At 37.7% G+C, this 22,844-nt stretch overlaps 1 protein-coding gene across 1 annotated transcript in view; it reads right to left on the minus strand.

Annotated features, from left to right (window-relative positions):
* LOC306856767 (low-density lipoprotein receptor-related protein 1-like) overlaps positions 1 to 22,844 on the minus strand; it is a 171,897-nt gene that overhangs the window by 59,597 nt on the left and 89,456 nt on the right. The window contains exons 25-41 of the mRNA XM_079396210.1: positions 22,308 to 22,505; positions 21,895 to 22,099; positions 20,776 to 20,940; positions 17,893 to 18,137; positions 12,357 to 12,488; positions 10,247 to 10,474; positions 8,904 to 9,078; positions 8,307 to 8,401; positions 6,431 to 6,580; positions 6,219 to 6,359; positions 5,035 to 5,160; positions 3,909 to 4,040; positions 3,046 to 3,180; positions 2,819 to 2,948; positions 2,603 to 2,729; positions 1,085 to 1,236; positions 753 to 877 (exon numbers count right to left, since the gene is read on the minus strand). Of these exons, the coding sequence (XP_079252336.1) occupies positions 753 to 877; positions 1,085 to 1,236; positions 2,603 to 2,729; positions 2,819 to 2,948; positions 3,046 to 3,180; positions 3,909 to 4,040; positions 5,035 to 5,160; positions 6,219 to 6,359; positions 6,431 to 6,580; positions 8,307 to 8,401; positions 8,904 to 9,078; positions 10,247 to 10,474; positions 12,357 to 12,488; positions 17,893 to 18,137; positions 20,776 to 20,940; positions 21,895 to 22,099; positions 22,308 to 22,505 (2,661 nt within the window). The remainder of the gene's footprint in view (positions 1 to 752; positions 878 to 1,084; positions 1,237 to 2,602; positions 2,730 to 2,818; positions 2,949 to 3,045; positions 3,181 to 3,908; positions 4,041 to 5,034; positions 5,161 to 6,218; positions 6,360 to 6,430; positions 6,581 to 8,306; positions 8,402 to 8,903; positions 9,079 to 10,246; positions 10,475 to 12,356; positions 12,489 to 17,892; positions 18,138 to 20,775; positions 20,941 to 21,894; positions 22,100 to 22,307; positions 22,506 to 22,844) is intronic.

The following is a 22,844-nucleotide window of genomic DNA, read 5'->3' on the forward strand; positions in this document are numbered from 1 at the left end:
AAAATTGTGAATATGAATGGGAATATACTTCAGAGATATTTTACTCATAAGAATTTCTAGGGGTGCCAATAATTGTTTCCAACGTGTATTTGAGTAAAACATTTATTTCATAATGATATCCCCCCCCCCCCCCATTTTAAATTCTTATTATCCAATGAAAGGTTAGATTTTTGTGAATTTGTTAAATAAAAGATCAAAAGGATTAACAATGCAGATTAATTTCCACAGCCTTCTTTGATCATATTTACCAAGGGTGCCGATATTTTTGGCCATAATGGTATATGTTAAAATATATTATTATAAAGTTTTCAAAATACTATTAAGCAGTGAAGCAGAGAAGTACAGAAACAATAAAACATTACCAGCGCTATTTTAAAAATAAAACAAACCAGTGCTATTTTAGTATCATTGATCATTTGACACATTTGTTTTTATTTATAGATTTTTTTAAATCTATCTATTTATTTATTTTTATTATTATTTTATTTTTAATGAGCTTTTATGTTTGTATTTTCCATTTTAAATTTGGTTCAAGTTTTTGTAATATTTTGTTATTTGTCTAGATATATTTATTCATTTTTTATATAAGTATTAATTTTATTTATTTTAGTACATCAAGCTAAACAACATGAAAATGAGAAATGATTGCCTTAAAAGATTGGTAAATATAAGCATTTCTCTGCATAATTAATATTGTATTAGAGGTTGTTTTACAGCACATTCTTGCAAGAACAAAGTCATTTAACACTCACCTTGTTGTCGCGCTCTGTTAAAGACCTTGATGTCTTTGAGTTGGACGCCGATGCCTGTCCTCAGACTTACTGAATCGGTTGCATTGTCTTTACTGCCACGCTTTATTGAACCATTTGCATGAGTCCTAAAGAAATAACATGTTCTTTTTTAATAAATAAATAAAATAATAATTGTGATGTGCAATTTACAAATGTATAGTTACAAATATAGAACAAAGTTCAAAGGCTCTTTAAATAGGGATAGCAAATAAAATAAAGTTGTATTAAACAGTGCTGTAGATTAAACATGTTGGTGATGAGGAACAGTTTCAAGTGTACAAGCTTGCACTGACCGGTCGCTCCAGTATATGTAGCTCTCAAACACAGATACGGAGAACATGTCCATGTTGTTGCTGGAAAGCACCACCTCTCTGTTCTCGCCCGTCTCCAGGTTAATGCGCTCAATCTTATCCGTGCGCGCGTCACACCAGTACAGAAAACTCTCCTACGGGACACACAGACAATGACCACAAATTTAGTCAGTGTTATTGTGTTTAGTATGCATCTATATTAAGTCGTCAGTTAATAAGAGAAAGCTGCTTGAAGTTTCTAGTACACTTATTCATGTAATATGCAAATATGTCATCAGCTTTTTTCAAACTATAGTAAGCTGTCCACCTAGACAGAACAAACAGCAGCCAGCTACCAAGTGTTAAATCATGCTAGAAACATGCTAAAACATGTTAGCATTGTGCTGATTCATGATAGAAACCTGCTAGCAATGTGCTAAAACATGTAGCAATGTGCTAATTCCCATCTAACAGGGAACATTCCCACAACTTTCATTAACATTGTTTCATAGGTATTTAAACGTTAGGACATAACATTCTTAAAATAATGTTTATAGGATGTTCTAACAACATTATTACGCTTGATTTACATTCTTGTAATGTTAAAAGAAAACGGTCTTAGAACAACACTCTCAGAACGTTTTTTTTATGTTATTTGTACACCATTGAGGTTCTCATAATGGTTAGAGAAAATGTCTTTAGAACAACACTCTCAGAACATCCTTGTGATGTAATTTGTACTTGATTGTTCTCATCATGTTAAAATAAAACTTTCTTACAGCATATTTAAGAAACAGCCCATGTCATTGTGAGCACGTTCATCAATTCGCATGTATTTTATGTATTTGCATAAAAGTTAGCGATGCAATGCATCAATTTAAAAAGCGTGTATCGGTTACAAGTTGGCATTTATATCGCGATGCATCGTTTGTAACATATTAGCATTGGGGTTCAGTAGTACAGTGATTTCCTTTCCGAATATGGTATTCGGATTCGGGCACATCCCTGTGCCATACTGAATTGTATAGCATAATTTTTTTTTTTCCATTGCATCATATCGCATTGTGGTGAATTGAAATTAGATCGTAGTGCATCATAATAGGGGTGAATCGTATCTCATCGCATCGGTAGCTGCTTCATATGAATCTTAAATGTATCGTATCACAGGTTATGCATCGAGATGCATATCGCATTGGGCTCAGCTTTGGAGATGCTCATCCACATGTTCATCTTGTTTTGCACATGGCCCGTGATTTCTTTTTCTGGCCATGAGCTTGTTTTACTTTTGTTATTCTTGTAACATCTATCATTTTGCTGTCTGATAGACTACATGGTCTTAAAACCTTCAAACTTCAAGCAAGTGATTCACGATTTACAATTCATGCTCCAAGATCAATGAATTGTCAGAATTTGCAATCGATGCATCAATAAACAAGTGAATGGTTACGCCCCTAGTGCTTACTAGAGTTTAAAAGTATTGGATTGACACAGGGTTGTGTCACAAGAATGTGTCCTACGCACCTGATAGTCAATGGAGATGCCATTGGGCCAGCTAATACTGACGTTCACCAGCACAGCTCTGTTAGATCCATCCAGACGAGATCTTTCTATGCGTGGATACTGTCCCCACTCCGTCCAAAACAGATACCTGCACACACAACCAGCCATGAGGAGAGCGCTTCTTCATTCATGCCGCAGAAACACACAATAACAGATAGGAAGTTACTCAGATCTCACCCTTTCTCAGGATGTACAGCAATGGCCCGAGGTTTGTCCAGTCCTTGGGAGATGACCACATATCGAAACGAGCCATTCAATCTGGCAACCTCAATCACATCAAAGCCCTGGTCCGTCCAGTAGATGTTTCCTACAGCACACAGAGGAACAAGGTTTTGCTCATCAGTATTGTAATAAAGCTCTAAACGCACCTGAAAGTGGCAAAACTGTCTGTGCTTGAGACTCACCGGCGATCCAGTCGACAGCGATGCCCTCCACACGGCCGATGCCGTTAGTGATGATGTCCTCTCTCCACGTCTGATCTCTCTTAGCTCTGCTAATGGTGCTCAAACCCATGTCAACCCAATAGATGGTGTCATTATCTACATGACAACAGAAAGAACACATGTATGAATTATTAAAAAGATTAAAGACAGTTACTGGATTTTTTTTTTATGTTTATAATACATTGTTTATTGACACCAGAACCTAAAAATAACTCATGGCTGTTAGATAGTTGCTGGATGCTACTGCAGCACTGCTAAATCACACAATATAATAACAGATATGACATGAAACACTCATCATCTGGCTGCATAGCATCCTTTGAGGCCTCTGCAGTTTTTCCAATATCAGAATCCCAGTAGATATCAGGGACCAGTACATTTGTACAATTCTTGATACCTATTTAAATATCCTAATATGCCACAATATGCTACTGAACTCACTCACTCAAAATAAGTAATCAATAAATTCACAAACAAACCAAAAAATAAAATGCTTCCAGAAAACTACATAAATCAATTAATTAAAAGGCAAAACTACAGGCAAGAAAAAAATATACACAAGGATACAAATTAAGTAAACTGTGTTTACATTTTTTTTCATACATCACAATATATATAAGACACAGGGTGCTTTTTTTGCCAAAATATACGTACTACAACAGCAAAAACCAGACTGGAACAAACAAACTTACAGACAAACATACTTTATTCTTATTTGTAATGTGTTTCAGACTTTTCCAGCCCAATTTAACACCTGATCATATTATCCCACTCTTGTTCATCTGAAAACATGGGGGTTATAAATCATTAGTGTTGAGACTCACCGGCATGAAAATCAATCCCAACGGCGAGCGATGTTCCTGAAACCGGTACAAGGGCATCGGATTTGTCAGCGGGGTCCAGTGGGATTCCTCTAATGCCCTCATGAACAGAGTACAGCAGGAAAGAGCCCACACCTGAAATCAACACAACGATCACCACGCTTCAGGCTGCTTCTCCAAATACAGGCCTTAATGAATTTATACTTTTCAAATTCCTTTATGTATAGATTTTATTGTTTTATCCTTGTTTTCCCCCAAAAAGCTAATCTTAATATGCATTGTTGTTCAAGGTTTTGAAGGTTTGCTCACCAAAGTTGCAGTAAAAACAGTAATAATGTAAATAATATAATAGCTTTTTTCAATTGTAATTAATTCCTGTAATCAAAGCTGTATTTCCAGCATCATTACTCAGTCTTCAGTGTCACATGATCCTTCAGAAATCTTTCTAATATACTGATTTTGCATATACTGATGCTGCATATTTTATGTAAACCGTAATACTTTTATTTTTTTCTTTGATGAATAGAAAGTTCAAAAGAACAGCATTTATTTTAAATTGAAATCCTTTATAACATATGCCTTCATCACTTTTGATCAATTTAATGTGTCCTTGCTGAATTTCTTCTTCGTCAAAAAAAAAAAAGTTAATAATTGACAAATTATAAAAAGTGTGAAAGTTTAATAATGTGTACTTAAGATACATAAAATGCCATCTATAAAGATAGCAAGAGAAATGGGTCTGTTTTGTCAGGTAAAAACATCCATAGTTAAAGCAACACCCATGCATTTATCCTGTTACAATTTACTGTGTGATATGTTTTTAAATTAATGTATTAGCTATTATTTAAAACCTTGTTTGTTGTTGTTGACTGCAACACATTTTGTAGAATCTTTAACTAATAAATAGAGAGTTGCAGAAAAAAATAGAAACACCTAAAGCATACTTCTAATATTATTGTGCTGTTTTCTGCTCCTCTGTAAGTTTGGTATGGTGCTTCCAGCTGTTCTCTGAAGGGAATGCAAACACTGTGGTCTATTGTACCTCCGTGTCATTTTCTCAAAAGGAAGTCACACATAATTGAGAGTCTGAATGTCAGGTGTGTATTGTGTGTGAATGTCAGGTTCGTACCCTCACAGGACTGCTGTCCGCTCCTCAGGCTGTATCCCGCGGTGCACATGCAGGAGCGGGTGGTGGGAGACGTGGGCAGACAGAGCTGAGAGCAGTCACCATTGTTGTTACTGCACATGTTTGAACCTGATGAAACAACACACATAGTCAAGGCCAGCAGACTCAGTTTACCTAGGGGACGGATTTCAGTACAAAAGCGCTGCATCTAACAAACCACCCACAATTCAGTTTAACCAGAGGTCATCTGCACTAACTCTGTAAAGTAATGTGAATAGTTAATGAAAATATTCTGAAAATGTACTAACCCTCGGGCCATCCAAGATGAAGAGAGAAATGCAGCATTCCATCACTGTCTCAACAACGGATGCTCTGTAGTGAATGGGTGCTGATAAAAACATCACAATAATCCACAAGTAATCCACACCACTCCAGTCTATCAACTGACATCTGATTAAGGGAAACGCTGCATGTTTTTAAGAAATAAATCCATCATTATAACATTTTTAAGACATTGTTTTGGAGTCCACAATCCATAATATTGCTTTCTCCAGAGAAAAAGTCCTCTGGTCTGAATCAGGAGAGACAGCTGCTCAGATCAAGCACTGTTTACAAACCAAATCTGTTCAAAACATATCTAAACAAATATGTGGGTGGATGTTGATGTGAGAGGACAACAAGGGATGAAGCTTTTCACTGGAGGAAGCATTAATATTATGGACAAAGTTAAAACACTTTAATGATGAATTTGTTGCATACAAACATGCATCTTTTTGCTTCATAAGATGTTCATTGATGGACTGGAGTGGTGTGGTTTACTTGTGGATTATTGTGATGTTTTTATCAGCTGTTTGGACTCTCATTCTGACGGCACCCATTAACTACAGAGCATCCACTGGTGAGTAAGAGATCTGAAATCTGTTCAGATGAAGAAACAAACTCATCTGCATCTTGGATGGCTTGAAAGTGAGTACATATTCGGCAAATTAAATTTTTGTGTGAACTATCGCTTTAAATTAAGTCAAGGTCATTATTTTCAGCACAAACAATCCTTTTTTTCAGTGCTAATGAGGCTCAATGTAGGCGCAAGGAACTAGCCTGAAAATTGCAATTTGCACTCAGCACAGGTTTTTTTTGTCTGTCAACTGATTAATTCTTTAGACACTGCATGCACTTGATTATTTAACCTGTCTGCACGGTCTCATTGTAGATCTTCATGTGCATCATGGGAGATGTGCTGTTTCTCAAGACCTTCCAGTCTGCTCCATCACTCTTATCACAGGTGCCGATCTCATCCGTGCCCTGATCTGCCCACCACAGCTTATCCCCTACACAACATCAGTCAAAACATTAGTATTTCAAAAAAGAGAGCCAATGAAACGATCAGTGCAATATTTACCCATGATAGCCAGCGCAGAGGCTTTGTTCAGTTTGCCTTTGACCGCGTCTAACATCTCCAGTCCTGATCCGTCCAGTTTACAGCGGTTAATGGTGCTGTTTCCTGAGCTGATCCAGTACAGGCGCTCTGTGTCATAGTCTATGGACAGACCTGCAGCACAGACACAGACCAACAGCTTGCATCTACATGTCAACTAGCAGTCATTAGAGTATTAGTAGAGTATCTCTTCCGTGGCTCGGTACGCTTTCAACACGTTTTTTAAGTCTCGAGCAAGAGACTGTATGACATTCACTTTACATGATTTGAATGATTTTTACGTAGAGAGGGCTGACAGCCCCCTGATTCCCCGGGCCCTAAGCAGGTGCTTACCTCACTTATTGGTTAAGTCCGACCCTGATTACAGTAGCCAGTCTTAACAGTTTATGTGATCTGGCTCTTGATTTTTATTTATTTATTTATCTTGTATTCCTTTGCCGGGAGGCAAACATATAAAAAATTAATTCACAAGTAATTCACACTGGCCAAAACACACAAGGAAACGCGTTGTGAAAAAAAATATTTTCGCCAATCACAGACATTCGCATTCGGACGGGATTCGTTTTCTCAGCGGACCACTGAGTTTGCCGGAAAACAGTAGGTAATTTGCTCTGGAATTATTACAAAGATTTTGAGAGAAAACACTGAAGTGGCAGATTCGGATGGGATTAAGATCACAAAGTTTGTCTGTGAAACAAATTTCTCTAACGATCCCCTGGAAAACTAGTCCCATCCGAATAGGGCTCTAGTCATAGACCAGACAATATTTGAGTGTGTGGTGCAGACATATATATGAGGTGATGAGGTGATTGAAGGCAGGTGACAGTCATTATCAAGTGTGTGCAGGTGAGAGCCAGGGAATGTGCTGGGAAATGTAGTGCAGAGGTGACGACAGGTGATCGTCGTCACGAAAGGCATGATATTTTTTATCTTTTATTTTGTTTTATTCTTTTATTTTTTTCTACTTTTCTTTTTCTTAATATTTATGTTTTTTTTGTATTCACTGTCCTTGGAGCGGACCTGACTCACACTTCACTGCTGGTTATACTCTGTATAATTGTGTATGTGACAAATAAAAATCTAGAATCTTGAATCTTGACCCAGAATCCAACCAGGGAGGGTGGGCCATGGAGACCAAGGTGGTGCTGGAGGCAGCAGGCCACCTGTATTTATAGATAAATCCCCCCTAGCTAGGAGCACAGGGAATACAGGAGTTAAGATCAACCTCCGTGGCTGTGACGAAGGAACTAGGAGAACAGGAGATTTGATCGACCTCTGTGGCATAGGTATCCGGAGGCCACACAATCATCAGGTGTGTTGTGCAGACTCGGCTGAGGTGATGAGGTGACTGAAGCAGGGGGGAGTCAGGAAGGGTGCTGGGAAATGTAGGGAAGTGGTGACAAGGTGATTGTGACAACTAGTACTTTTTAAAATGACCTCAGCTTTTGTGTGTGTTTTATCTTCCTTGACTAATTAACTACAGGGCTCAACGGTAGCGATTCAGTCTGCTTGCCCAATCAGGCAATGCCCCAACATGATTTATACATGAAATAAAATATATTTATTTATTTAATTTAAGAATGTAAAGTTATAATTTTATATTTACATACATTAAATGTATTAATTTAGGAATACTAAAAATGTTAATGTTTTAAAAATGTTCATTGTTTTTAATATTCTATGTATTACTTATGGGGATATTATCTATCCCCATAAGTAATGTATCCATCTGATTAGTTATACAACACAGTACAATCCTGTAATAAGCTTTTTGGGCCTTAATGAACACCAGAGGGAAATGTCCCACAGGACAGTCTCTTCTGTCTCAGCTGTCACTCACCCACTGGTCCTTTCTGATTGGTGAAGATCACGGTATGGTTCGTGCCGTCAGTGTTGGCCATGCTGATGTTATTTCCATCAGTCCAGTACAGTTTCCTGGACATGAAACAGTTAAGAAAAGAAGAATGTTAAGCAGGTTATATCCTTTCACCAAACATTCATCTTAATTAACCAGAATACAATTCAAATCACAATATGGCCTTGTGTGATTATTAAATCATGATTTAATGATTTAAGCAGCATGTGCTGAGTGCTTCAAACTGAATGAACTGCAGTGCTGTTTCTACTACAAATGGCTCAGTGAACAAATCATTTTAAATGAATTATTTAAGTGAACACATCAGGTGTCTATTGTCTTTTTGCTAGACATACATATTTGTTTCTCTTTTTCATGCAAAAAACAAACAAATCAAATGGAAACGTTCCTAAAGCCTGTACTCTGTCAATTTGTGTTCCAGTAAAACATGAGAAAACCAGAGTGCATGTGGTTGCATCCTGTTTTGCATCTTCTTTTTTCTGCCTTTAGGAAGTCAGCTGTGTTGTTGTGTTAGCGTTCTGGGGTAAATGTCACTAGTGTTTGTGGTACGAGTGGACTCACCCCAGTATGGGATGCAGCACGAGGCAGTGGGGTTTGTCTAGGCCCTGAATAACAGCGTTCTTGAAGGAGCCATCCAGTCTGGCGACGTTGATCTGTTTCTTATTGCCGTCATAGCTGGTCCAGAAGAGATTCCGTGACACCCAGTCCACCGCCAGACCATGTGCGTTGGGAATATCTGATCACATGCAAGACACACAAAATAACCATTTCCAGATATTAATTCTTTGAATCAACATAATCAGATGACAGACAAAGAAATCTAAACATTCAGTGCATTTCCACAGGGATACACATCTGGATGAAGAGAAAGACGGATGCTAAAGTGTGAGTCATTATTTCATCATAAAACCCAACATGTCTGTAATTTGGTTTTGAGGGCTGTGCTAATTTTACTTAAAGAGCACTCTCTAAAAACACACTTGACTGTAAACACGAAAGCATTTCTGCACTGTAAACAATGACTGAGATTCTCATACACACAATAACATAAGATTTAGACAACAACATCCTGATATTCTAAAGCCTTGCTTAAATTATGGGATTGAACTCAATGGGCTAGTTCACCAAAAACTGAAATTCTGTCATCATTTATTTGCACTCGTCAACGTTTTTTTTTTTTTTTTTTGCGAAAATCTTAGAAATCATAGTTGACAGAATGACAGAATTCTGAGAAACACAAAAGATGATATTTTAAATAGTAGTTCAACAATTTTTGTCCATATAATGGAATTCAGTGGGGTCCAACACAACACTGGCTGACACTGTATTAACAAAAAACACTAAGACATTCTTCAGAACATATACTTTTTGTGATCCACAGAAGAAAGAAAATCATACAGATTACAAAATGCATAATATTTTCCTCTCAACTGAACAAACTGGGGATATTCTATATGATGCCAATTATGCTTTTAATCCCACAGAAGAACTAGTCACAATTACATTTGTATTGTGATAACAATCGATCACATCCAGTATCTGCTTTGAAATTAAAATTTGAAACCTGAACTCCTCAAAAGTACGATTTCTTAATATTTAATAAGATATTTTTTTAGTATTCGAATGTCTATTCTGCTCATCGAGGCAATTTGATTAAAAAAAACACAATACAAACTGTAATATTGTGAAATATTATTACAATAAAAAAAATTTTTTCAATGTGAATATATTGTAAACTGTAATTTATTCCTGTGATCAAAGTTGTATTTTCAGCATCATTACTCCAGTCTTCAGTGTCACATGATCCTTCAGAAATCATAATAATATGATGATTTGCTGCTCAAGAAACATTTCTGATTATTATCAGTGTTGAAAACAGTTGTGCTGCTGAATGAACGCTGTACCTGCAGACACCACCGTCTCTATTCCTGTGCCGTTGATGAAGGCTCTCTTGATGGTCTGAGTCCGAACATCTGACCAATAGATGCGCTTCTCCAGAGCGTCGTAATCCACAACCGTCACGTTGTCGATGTCAGGGACGGTGAAGGAGATGATGTAGTTGTAGTATGGATTATAGATGTCCACTCCTCTGATCTCAATCTGACGGGCGTACAGCAGGAACTGACGCGACTCTGGAAGAGACACAGAGACACCCATCATGATTGGGGCCAAAAAGGAGACAAATCGAACCGGACGTAAGCTCACTGTGAAAAACGATTCCCCCGTGGTAAAGAATTGAAATGTCAGCAGGCTATGAAGATCCATTGACTGGGAATGTCAAACTGAAACAACTTCTGGGGAAAATACATCTATTAATTATAAGAAAGGCTAATATATTTGTGTGCCTAGAATCGTTAAAGCACTCTGCACTGTAAGAAAAACAAATACTGTCCTGGGTGAAAATTACATTACATTTTCTGTTAATAGAAATTGCAGGCATTTTGAAGCAAAGCTCGATGAGAAATTTGATCCAATGCATATTGTAATGATCCTGGGGTTGTGTCTGTTGTTTTGTAAGGGCTTTTATGTTGAAATGTATTGTCAGTTTCCATTATCTTTGTTCTTGCTTCCTGTGTTTGGTTTCTGTTTTTTGGTTAGTTTCTATGGTTGTCATCATTAACCCACGCCTGTAGTTAATTATCCCTGATTTCTCTGAGGATTTACTGTAAGCTCTTGTGTTTCAGTCATGGTTTGTGAGTCCTTGATATTTTTGGTCAGGGTTGCTTGGAGGTTCTTGTTTTGCCCTTCGTGGTTGTGTTCATGTGGACTATATCACAGTTTGATTATCATTATTTTAGTGTTATTTATATACTACTATAATAGTTTTTTTTTATTCATTTAATATTTTGAAATAGCTTTTATTTCTATAATTTCAGTTTTCATTTTGATATGATTAATTCTAACTTGTTTTTTTTGTACTTTTGTTATGTGGTTAATATGGCTTTTTTATAATTTTATTGTAGTTTCTATTTATTTGATTTTAGTTTCTGTTTTAGTAATTTAGTACTTTAAACTTATTTTATTTTTGCTATTTTTAATTTTTGTTTAAGTTTCAGTTTTTAATAAATCTTTTAGAGGCCAAGCACAGGCACCTATTGTTTCCATTAGTTTTCATCTTCTTTCCTCTTCCGTTCTGGAAGTCTATGGCAGCCCATAGAAGCACTTGTTGGACTCATATTTCTGCTACTGAGTTTTGACCTGTAAGGTCTAGATGCAAAATTCTGTTTTGTTTTTCTCTCTGATTCCTTGGCTCATGCCAAGCCGAATGCATAACAAAATTTAAATTTCTACAGGTCAACATTTTTCGTAATTTTTCTTTTTTTACTTTTTTCACCAAAATTGGCTCAGATCATCTTCAGACAATGCTGGCAAAAAGTTATCAAAAGTTTTACATTAGACCAAAACGAATTTAACAAAATTCACGCAAAATTGGACACGATGCTATATCTTCTGAATGCTTTAGCGCATGGGTTCTCAAAGTCTACATTCAAAGGTCCAAATCTGAATTTTCATCTGTGTCAAAGGTCTGGACCGGCACAATTGGTTATTACAAAACTTGTTTTTAATAAACATACATAACAAATCAACAATAAGTGCCCTTTGCATTCAAAATACATTAATATCAAGTGCAAAATTAGCAAAACAACTAATTTAAGTGTCAGCAATAGAGGTCGACCGATATGGATTTTTCTAGCGATTGATGGCCAATGTATTATTTTTTTTTGGCTGATATATTTGGCCTACTTTCTTTTTCCCCTCTTCATCTCATAAAAGAGAGTAGAGTAATTGTTTATTGCAGGACACAAGATGGTAGTAGTAGTAGTATCAGTAGCCTAATTCATAGTAATAATACATAGCTCAAAACATTTTTAATAGTTTTAGTTTTAATTAACATTATCACTGCTAGTTTTAATTCATGCAGGACTCTATCAGGAAGCCCATAAAAAGAAAGTAAGAGGTCAAATAACACAGATTCTGTCAAGAATAAATCTGAAGGTGAGCTCTAGTTCATACCGTAGCAGGTGTGGTTGTCCTCACTCAGTCTCATGAGGTGTGGGCAGGCACAGGAGAACGTCTGGTTGTAGTTGATCAAGCACAGGTGAGAACATGGGCCCAAACCACCGTTAGCAGCACATGGATTCGGAGCTGGAGAGAGATGAGAGGCAGTGAAGTATTGAGCTTTATTGTGTCATTACCACCTTCAAATTTATTGCCGCCACCAAAAAACCAAACCAGCTGAGACAGGAACCAATGATAGACTAATGCAGATTTTGAGGTTATCGGCATTTGCGCTTATTTGAATGAGTCATGATCTATATCTATGCTGTTTAAAAGGGTAGGAAGTATGATGAAAAAGTAAGTAAGAATAAGAAATCCAAAGGTTATGGATTCAGAGCAGATAGCGGAACTTCTGAAAGCATGTCCAAACCAATTCATCCCATGTGTTTGCTCCTGTCAGACATGAATAAACAGATGTCTGCCTATATAAGATGAAGTCACTGAGCTAAACTATCATGACAAGTTTATTTACATGCTGCTTTATTAAGCGCCAAACACCATCAACACATGTGTCCATCAAGCAGACTGGCTCCTCCCTCAATTTGACCTGTGATCTTTCACAAAATTAAAGTTTACTCAACAGTTAATAAACAATTAAAAATGTACTCAACAATAAAATTGAGATTGAAATGAAATGAAAACAAAAAATGAAATGATCTATGATGTCCAGACAACAAGGCTGTAGCTGTCACGATCACCATGCCCTGGACTCTCACCGGGGGGCACTCCACCTCAGACGTTTGCTCCTGTACTCTGGACTCCATTTCCCATGTGTTCCTTGCCCCTCTTGTGATCTTGTCATGTGCTACCCTTGTCTGTGTGTTATGTTTTGATTGGTTCCTTGGTTGCATGTGTCTTGTTCTCATTGGTTAGTTTTGTCATATGTTCTCTTGGTCTACTATAAAAGCACTGCGCAAACTGATTGGCGGCTGACTTGAAGCAGTGCATGCCGGTTCGAAATTTTGTCCGACTTCAACAGGTGCCGACGCCACGTCACTGTCACGTGTGGCATCAAAGCACCGCGATAGCATTTCGAGAGCAACCGGCTGACTCAGCTGGCGCAGCTTTTTCAGAGTGACTGCAGGAGTGCTGATGATGACACAGCAGTTTCACGATTGGCCAAACTCACCACATGACAACAATGACGTGTGTTTCTAACATCTTCTATTCCAATACTGTTCACAAATCTGTTTGTAGAACAGTAAAAGCTTTTTTTACCGTAGTCACAATGTTATATTGAGTCACATTTAATAAAAAAAAAACACTGACAAAAGCAAATATACCCCCACTTTATTGGTATCTAAATAGTATATGTTTATGTTGAACTTTATTCTTGAACAGATGGCGCTGTATTAAGCAGTATAAAAAGTGTTTCTGTTGCTCATGAAAACGTTTTTGAAGTATCTGTGCATTTGACAAATATTGCATGTTATTCACTTCATCTGTGATAGAGTATGCAAACACTGCGAGAGCATCATTACCGGGAGCAGAAAGTGTCCGACTTCACGTCTCCACTTTCAATTCCGCCCCCAACTGCAAGCAGCTGCTCTCACCGATAGATCTGCGCAGTGCTGCATGAAGTGGAACACAACTACTCACTCTAGAGTGCTGATTATTGAATAGTAGGGGTGTGACGAGACACTTATCCCATGAGACGAGACACGAGACTGGGTTCACGAGAATGAGACGAGATGAGATTTTTGACTTAAAAAAAAGAAAATCCTCAATGATGAAATATATAGGGGAAAATAGTCTTTTATTCAACTGAAAAACACAAAATGCAAAAAATGTAGGTGTATTTTGAAATCAACTTCTGGATCAGCAGTAGCATGAATGCAGATTTGAATGTCTTTAACACCTGTTTCACATCGTTTCAGTGGAGCGTGAGCAGCGCATGTTTTGTCGCCGCCCATATCAGTGAATGATAGCATTCATATGGCCGACCCTCTGATTCATCAATATGGGCAGCGACAAAACGTGCTTCTCAGGCTCCACTGACACCTCGTGATGTGAAACAGAATACATGAAGTCTAAACTATTGTTGACAGCAGGATTGAGCCATGAATTAGGCTGTGGGGTCAGGTTTGAGCTTTACTGGTTTGTGAAGTTAACAGGCAGATTTCTAAGCTAACAGCAGATATCTTAACTGCAAAAGATACATTGAACATGCATATTGGGAAAATTTTTGCATTTTTTATGAATTATTTTTTAATTAACTTTTTGAGAATTGAGCTCATGGTAATGCATTCTGGGATCCTTATTCATGAAGTATACATGTAACGCTGAAGAAGTTTCTAGTGATTCATTTGATCAGTTTTCATTTGAAACACCCCAAAATTGATTCCAGATACCACAGTGTTCAAGATGGAGTGTCACTTTGAGCTACTGAAACGTGGGGAGTCGTGGCAATGGAGTTGGGGATCCAAATGCAAGGCATTATGAACAAACGTGGTCAAACATGCAAGGTCGAGCACCAGCAAACAATATAATCCAAGGCAGAGGCAAAAGAGTAATCCAATATACAGGCAATGGTCAGGGCAGGCAGCAATCAATCAAAATGCTCCAGCAAAAACCAACAGCATCCTGGAGGACTCCACCCATCCCTCCCACAGTCTCTTCCAGCTCCTACCATCAGGAAGATGGTACCGGAGCATCAGAGACCGCTCTGCCAGACTGCTCAACAGCTTTTTCCCCCAGGCTGTGAGAGCCCTGAACTCAAACCCCCCCCGCCCACTTCTGAAACCCCATGCAAACCCCTACCTCCTGAAACATGGACCACCCCCCCACCCCAAAACTTACCACACCAAAAAAAAAAAAAACTGTATGGAACTTTTTTGTGCAATTCGAAGTGTGCTACACACAGGTGAGTGGGCCTGTACAAACCACTTGTAGTAACACTCTCCTCTATGTGCACTAGACACTTGTGTACACACACTGATGCGTGTACACAATCCCACAAAAGACTCAGCAAAATATGTATGTTTACATGCTCATGCACTACAAATCATCCTGCACTGTTTCCCAACCAGCTGCTTCACTCAAAATGTATCTCTTTGCACATGTACAGTATTTATGTGAAGCATTCGTATAGTTTGTATTTTTTATCTTTTATTTCATTTTAGTTTGTATAGGGTAAATATATACAGGTCCTTTTCAAAACATTAGCATATTGTGATAAAGTTCATTATTTTCTGTAATGTACTGATAAACATTAGACTTTCATATATTTTAGATTCATTACAACACAACTGAAGTAGTTCAAGCCTTTTATTGTTTTAATATTGATGATTTTGGCATACAGCTCATGAAAACCCAAAATTCCTATCTCAAAAAATTAGCATATCATGAAAAGGTTCTCTAAACGAGCTATTAACCTAATCATCTGAATCAACTAATTAACTCTAAACACCTGCAAAAGATTCCTGAGGCTTTTAAAAACTCCCAGCCTGGTTCATTACTCAAAACCGCAATCATGGGTAAGACTGCCGACCTGACTGCTGTCCAGAAGGCCATCATTGACACCCTCAAGCAAGAGGGTAAGACACATAAAGAAATTTCTGAACGAATAGGCTGTTCCCAGAGTGCTTTATCAAGGCACCTCAGTGGGAAGTCTGTGGGAAGGAAAAAGTGTGGCAGAAAACGCAGCACAACGAGAAGAGGTGACCGGACCCTGAGGAAGATTGTGGAGAAGGACCGATTCCAGACCTTGGGGGACCTGCGGAAGCAGTGGACTGAGTCTGGAGTAGAAACATCCAGAGCCACCGTGTACAGGCGTGTGCAGGAAATGGGCTACAGGTGCCGCATTCCCCAGGTCAAGCCACTTTTGAACCAGAAACAGCGGCAGAAGCGCCTGACCTGGGCTACAGAGAAGCAGCACTGGACTGTTGCTCAGTGGTCCAAAGTACTTTTTTCGGATGAAAGCAAATTTTGCATGTCATTCGGAAATCAAGGTGCCAGAGTCTGGAGGAAGACTGGGGAGAGGAAAATGCCAAAATGCCTGAAGTCCAGTGTCAAGTACCCACAGTCAGTGATGCTGGTGTTGGTCCACTGTGTTTTATCAAGGGCAGGGTCAATGCAGCTAGCTATCAGGAGATTTTGGAGCACTTCATGCTTCCATCTGCTGAAAGCTTTATGGAGATGAAGATTTCCTTTTTCAGCACGACCTGGCACCTGCTCACAGTGCCAAAACCACTGGTAAATGGTTTACTGACCATGGTATTACTGTGCTCAATTGGCCTGCCAACTCTCCTGACCTGAACCCCATAGAGAATCTGTGGGATATTGTGAAGAGAAAGTTGAGAGACGCAAGACCCAACACTCTGGATGAGCTTAAGGCCGCTATCGAAGCATCCTGGGCCTCCATAACACCTCAGCAGTGCCACAGGCTGATTGCCTCCATGCCACGCCGCATTGAAGCAGTCATTTCTGCAAAAGGATTCCCGACCAAGTATTGAGTGCATAACTAAACATAATTATTTGAAGGTTGACTTTTTTTGTATTAAAAACACTTTTCTTTTATTGGTCGGATGAAATATGCTAATTTTTTGAGATAGGAATTTTGGGTTTTCATGAGCTGTATGCCAAAATCATCAATATTAAAACAATAAAAGGCTTGAACTACTTCAGTTGTGTTGTAATGAATCTAAAATATATGAAAGTCTAATGTTTATCAGTACATTACAGAAAATAATGAACTTTATCACAATATGCAAATTTTTTTAAAAGGACCTGTATATATATATAAATAAATATTTATATATAGTATACTTATAGTTCAAATCTGTCAGTAGGTTGGTTGTGTATAGGTTTACAGTGTATAGGTGTATAGGTTTATAGTGTTTTTTTACTTCATTGTTGTATGTCTGTATTTATGTAGCACCGTGGTCCTGCGAGGCACGACATTTCATTTCCACTGTACATCCCCACATGACAATAAAGCTCAACTTGAACTTGAACAAGGAAACAGTCCAAAGATCAAAAACACAGGTAAACTAGGGAACACGGAATGGGTCAACACGGAAACGAGGAACAAGGAAATGGCTATTTAATAGGGATATGACAAGATCTCGTGAGACACATCGGATCTTGTGAGATCTCGTCCGACTGGTCTCGCGAGAACGTGACAATATCCTCGCAAAACATTTTGTAGTATTTACATTAGAGCTGCACCATTAAGCATAGGAGTTCATATTTGTTTCAGTTTTATGTAGACATTCAGCACTGTGATTGACATTACCAATGTAATCTTCAGAATTGGTTATGAGGCAAGTTATGCATTTAACTGGTTTGGGGAAAATCCTGCTTTTTGAATCCATTAGAATGAAGCGTTTTGAATCAGTTACTCTTTATGAAAAGATCCTGTGGTGGTACTGTACATTGATGGTATTAGATGGTTATAACTTTGATATATACCACTGTTTTCCTTTGCCGTGTGAAATAGCCATTAGTAATATCGCTATCAAAGAAACTTGAAATGAAGCTTGAAGATTACCTTGCGGTTGTCTAGATGGGTGGTACACCTGCAGATCAAAAGGTTGTGTGTTTGTTCTCTGAACCACAGTGACATTGTTTCCTGTCCATTTGTTGGCCTTGGCCAGTGTGTTTGTGCGCCAGTCTGTCCAGTAAACCTCTCCGCCATACATCGTCACAGCGAACGGATGCGAGAGATACTCATGTCCTCTGAGCACCTCGATCAGTCCCGACCCATCATACTTGGCTGAATAGATTGCATCAGATCTGAGACAGAAGACATACATAATTCATTTCTATGGTCATTAATTTCTGATAGGAAGCACAAAATGAAATGACTCTATGATATTAGGTAGATTTTAGCTACCAAATTTACAAAACTTTAAATTCCAATCCTGCTGCTGGAATGTCCATTTCCAGCAAGCCTGAACCAACTATTCAAGGTCGACAGGATCACTAGAAACTTCCAGAAAGGTGTGGTGGAGCTAAACTCTGCAGGTCAGTGGCCATCCAGGAGTGGGACTGAACACCATTGGCTTAGGGATTGGCATTGGATCAGGGAACTGTTTGGTTTGTTCTAGGACCAACTTCCATTGAACCAGGAGCTTGTCAATACACCACGTTGACCTTGTACACACTGTAAGGTTTCAGAAGTGACAACCGCATTTAAATACAGGAGTGACACCCCTAAATTACAGTTTTGTTTGTATACAGAATAGAAGTCACTTTCGAAATTGTGAAGACTTACACCATTGTAATCTAAGCATAGATTTTCCATCTCACGCATTTGGAATTTGCTATTTTTGACCAAAGTAATATTACAGCGACCAAAGACTCATCATGTTTGGTGATTTTAATGAAACCACTTTCGACAGAGCTGTCAATATTTGTTTATTTTTGAAAGGCTACTTTGCAGAGCATGCTCTAGAAATGTTGCCTTGTCCACATATTAGTGGTTGACCGATATATCGCCATGGCCGTTATCTGGCATTTTTCTAATATCGGCATTAGCCGATAAGTTTTTCTGTTTGACCGATATGTTTGGGACATTTATTTTGATGGCGCTGAGAACAGCAGCGCCTGTGCACATAGCGCTCACGTTCTCCCTCTTTATTTTTTGTTGTAGAACTGTTGGACAAATGAATTAAAAGGTATACAAAACAGTATTATAATGATTGCTTTTTTATTATTAGTAATAGAAAGGCACGCATTATAATACTTTTTAGTTTACCGTCAGTTTTCAGCAAATGCATATTTATATCACTTAAATGTCTAAAACATTTAATTCCACAGACCTTACAGACTTAAGTCCGATTCGGACGGTAATTGTTTGTCAGGGGGACGTAAGTGATTTTCACCATATACAGGGGGTAGTTGGTGATTTAATTGCCGTCCGAATCCAGAACATCTGTGTTTTTCTCTCACCACCCCTGTAAAAATCCCTGGCCAAATGACCTACTGTTTTTTTTGACAAACACCAAGGTTGTGTGGTAATTTAATTGCCGTCTGAATCCACCTCTCTGAGTTTAGGAGAAGAAATCGATTCACAATTCAGCGTTTGAACCCTTTTTGAACACTCCCGAACACTGTACGGTAACTGTTGTACTTCGGTCTAATTTGCATACATATTTATTTCTGAAATGCTGGAAAGTATTTAAAAGAATAATACTTCATAACTGCTCCACCACAGGAGTGAGTGCAGAAAGAGAAGAAAAGCATGTAAACATTCGAAATGGGTCTTTATTATGGCAGCAGCAGGTATGCAATATAATTTTAAAATGTCTATTATAAACGTATATATATCGCGTATAATTATATACAACTATAGGGCGTATTTTCCTATTTTTAAACAGGAGATTTAAATAATCAAATAATAAATAGGATTATACATTATAAAATATGCTTGGAATAATAAGAATATATTTTACATAAGTATTTTTAAATACATTTTGCATTCGACAAACTTTAAACTCGGGATTTCAAATTATGCTGCGCTTTATCCATTTGCCCGCTGTCATATTAGTGTCATTTTTACCGTGTGCTGGATGTAAAATGAGTGTTACCTTGGCTTTAGTTGAATAATTATGATTCCCAATGCACACAAACTTCACAGATTCCCAGAGTGCCCTGTTGGTTATGGTGATTACTTTGTTTTTATTTATATATTAAATATTATTATTATTTATATATTAAATATTTCTTTATTTGTGAAAAATACTGTAATAGGATTACAGAATCAGGAAGTTGTCATAAGTATGTTTATTTTACGCATTTATTTTTAATATAATTAATTTTCAAATTATTTCAAATTTCTCAAACATTAATTAAAATAAATACAAATTATACGTTATATACTAATTATAAACCCCAATTAAAATAAAAAATATATATACTTATTATACTTCGGCTTTATCGGCTTTATATCGGCCATTGGGCACCCTGCTCTCTAAGATATTGGCATTGTCATCAGCTGTCAAAAAAACAATATCAGTCGAGCACTATCACTTATTACAAACGTTGTTTATTAAGTGTCTTTGGGCTCGGCACATAAAGCAATCCAGTTTATGGAGTTAATAAAGTAGGCAGGTGCAGGTTGTGATATTCTGGTATGTGGCTTATTTCCAAGATACTATGTTCGGATTTAAGTTTACTATAGGCTTGTTCTTATTTGCTGTTTTCTTATAACAAGGTCTGTCAACAGAGTCAAGATGTACCTACATAGGATTTCTACAAATGTGGTTGTCACTACCTGCATTCTTCAGGAGTCAATTCAGTTGTAGAATGCAGTAAATTACTGCTGCAAATTACAGAATTGCAGGTGTACAGAACAGGATTAAGTACTAAAAGGTTAATTAACAGTCGAATTTTGCTGCAGTGTGTATGTTTATGAGTCTTCAAAGGTTACCTGGCATCTATCCATAGAATGCGGCGCTCCAGATAGTCCACAGTCAGCCCGTTGGGCCATCCTCCACTGCCCGTCTCCTTATGGATGGTGCGTCTGCCATGTCCACTCATGGATGCAGCCTCTATCCTGGGCATTGTGGCATCCCAGTCTGTCCAGAAAAGGATTCTACAGAATCAAAGGACAGATGAGGGCTTTTTTAATGCTGCTGTCAAAAGTGTTCTGGTCCCAGCATTCTTTATAGCACTTGTATTCTTTTGCTGTTTGGAAAAGCATGAACATCAACATTCTATAGAATTTGTTTTGTATTTGGAACAACATAAGGATGAGTAAATTATTTCCATTTTAATTTTGAATTTTCATTCTTGGGTGAACTATTTCTTTAAGGGCACATGAAACATTCAAAATTAAAAAGTGACTATACAGTGAGATCATAACAGGTCTCAGAAATCAAAGTACAACAATTGTCAAGATGTTCAGTACACACCTACACAGGCATCTTACAACATTGTTGTTATTGTAAACTAAAACAAAAAAAAAACTTTAAAAAAAATAAAATAAAAATTTTAAATAATGTTTATTCATTTCAACATGAAATAAAATTAAATATGAATGATGAAAACTTAAACCTACAAAAATAAAGATTAAAAATATTGCTTGGCTACCTGAAGTTAAATGTACCTACTGAAATATATAAATTCAGAATAATATAGAAATATATAAAATATATAATATTAAATTTGACAAACGCATAACAAATTTAAAAACCTAAATTAAATTCAAAATGAAACCTGAAAATTAGAACCTAAAAATGAGATCTATTTCAAAATGGTAATAAATACATAATAAAAACAGAGTGTGACCGCTGCAAGTGCTAATGAGCTTCATGGAGGAGCTCCGAAAGGAAAGAGAGGTCAAGGCCTGGGAGACAACCGTTGCCACCTGTTTTGTTTATTATGAGTTTGTAATTAAAGTTTATGTTTATGTTGAGCCTCCTTCTTCCCGAATCTATGAACCGTCCTACAAGTACATAAACAATACAACAATAACGCAGTTTACAAAACACACTTTCCTGATGAGGCTCAATACAAGTTTCAGAACTAATAATGATGGACATATTACCCCTCTCTGGGGTCCAGGGCAATGGCCCGCGGATGCTCCACATCTCCAGCTAGTAGAGTGGTGCGCATGGTCCCGTCCAGTTTGGCCACTTCGATCTGATCTAGGTTACTCTCCACCCAGTAGATATTTCCAGCGATCCAGTCTACAGCCAGACCCTCAGGAGTAGCTAATCCATACTGGATCACCACGTCAAAACTTGTCAATGCTGCTGTGTGAAATAAAAATGAAGGAAAGAAAGGAAAACACAAAGAAAACATGTAGGGGAACTTTTTTTACCATATTAGTAAATTGAAAAGGTCCATATTATGGATATTTATGTGTTTATTGTCTGAATTCATTTTGGAGGGATTAAAACTCCTGAGATTCATAATTTTAAAATACCAGAATACTTATATGCTGTACATATAATTTACCACCATTCTCTGACAGCTTTCCACGGTAAATTTTGTCCTCGACAACATCAGTCCAGTAGAGCGAGCTCTCGTTGAGGTGGAAGTCGAGTGCGATGGTGTTCCTCAGGCCTGGCACTAACACACTGAACTCTCCTTTGTGAAGATCAATTCGTCGGATCTCATGACGGTTGGAGAAGATGATGAAGGGTTTAAATGGATCTGGAAAAACAATGAACTCACTGAAAGAATGCCATAACTCATGACTCGCCAAAGTAAGGTGCTCAACTGAGCAAACGCTCTGACATTTTCCAATATCATCTGTTCCACAACATGTCTGTAAAATGACATGAGACTGGCAATCCCATACATGCCTGTGACGTTACCTCTGTTTATCTAAAATGTTTTTATTTCTGAAAGGAATGTGAAATACGTCCAGCAATCCACAATTCATCGTTTGATTGGCTGAGTGGGCTGCTGTGCCTCTGCTTGTCACAGTAAATCTTCAACCCCACCTCCTTCTTCTGGCATTTGCATTCTTTCATTACAAAAATAAACCAC

Source organism: Barbus barbus (genome assembly GCF_936440315.1).
Source record: "Barbus barbus genome assembly, chromosome: 37".
Taxonomy (NCBI): Eukaryota; Metazoa; Chordata; class Actinopteri; order Cypriniformes; family Cyprinidae; genus Barbus; species Barbus barbus.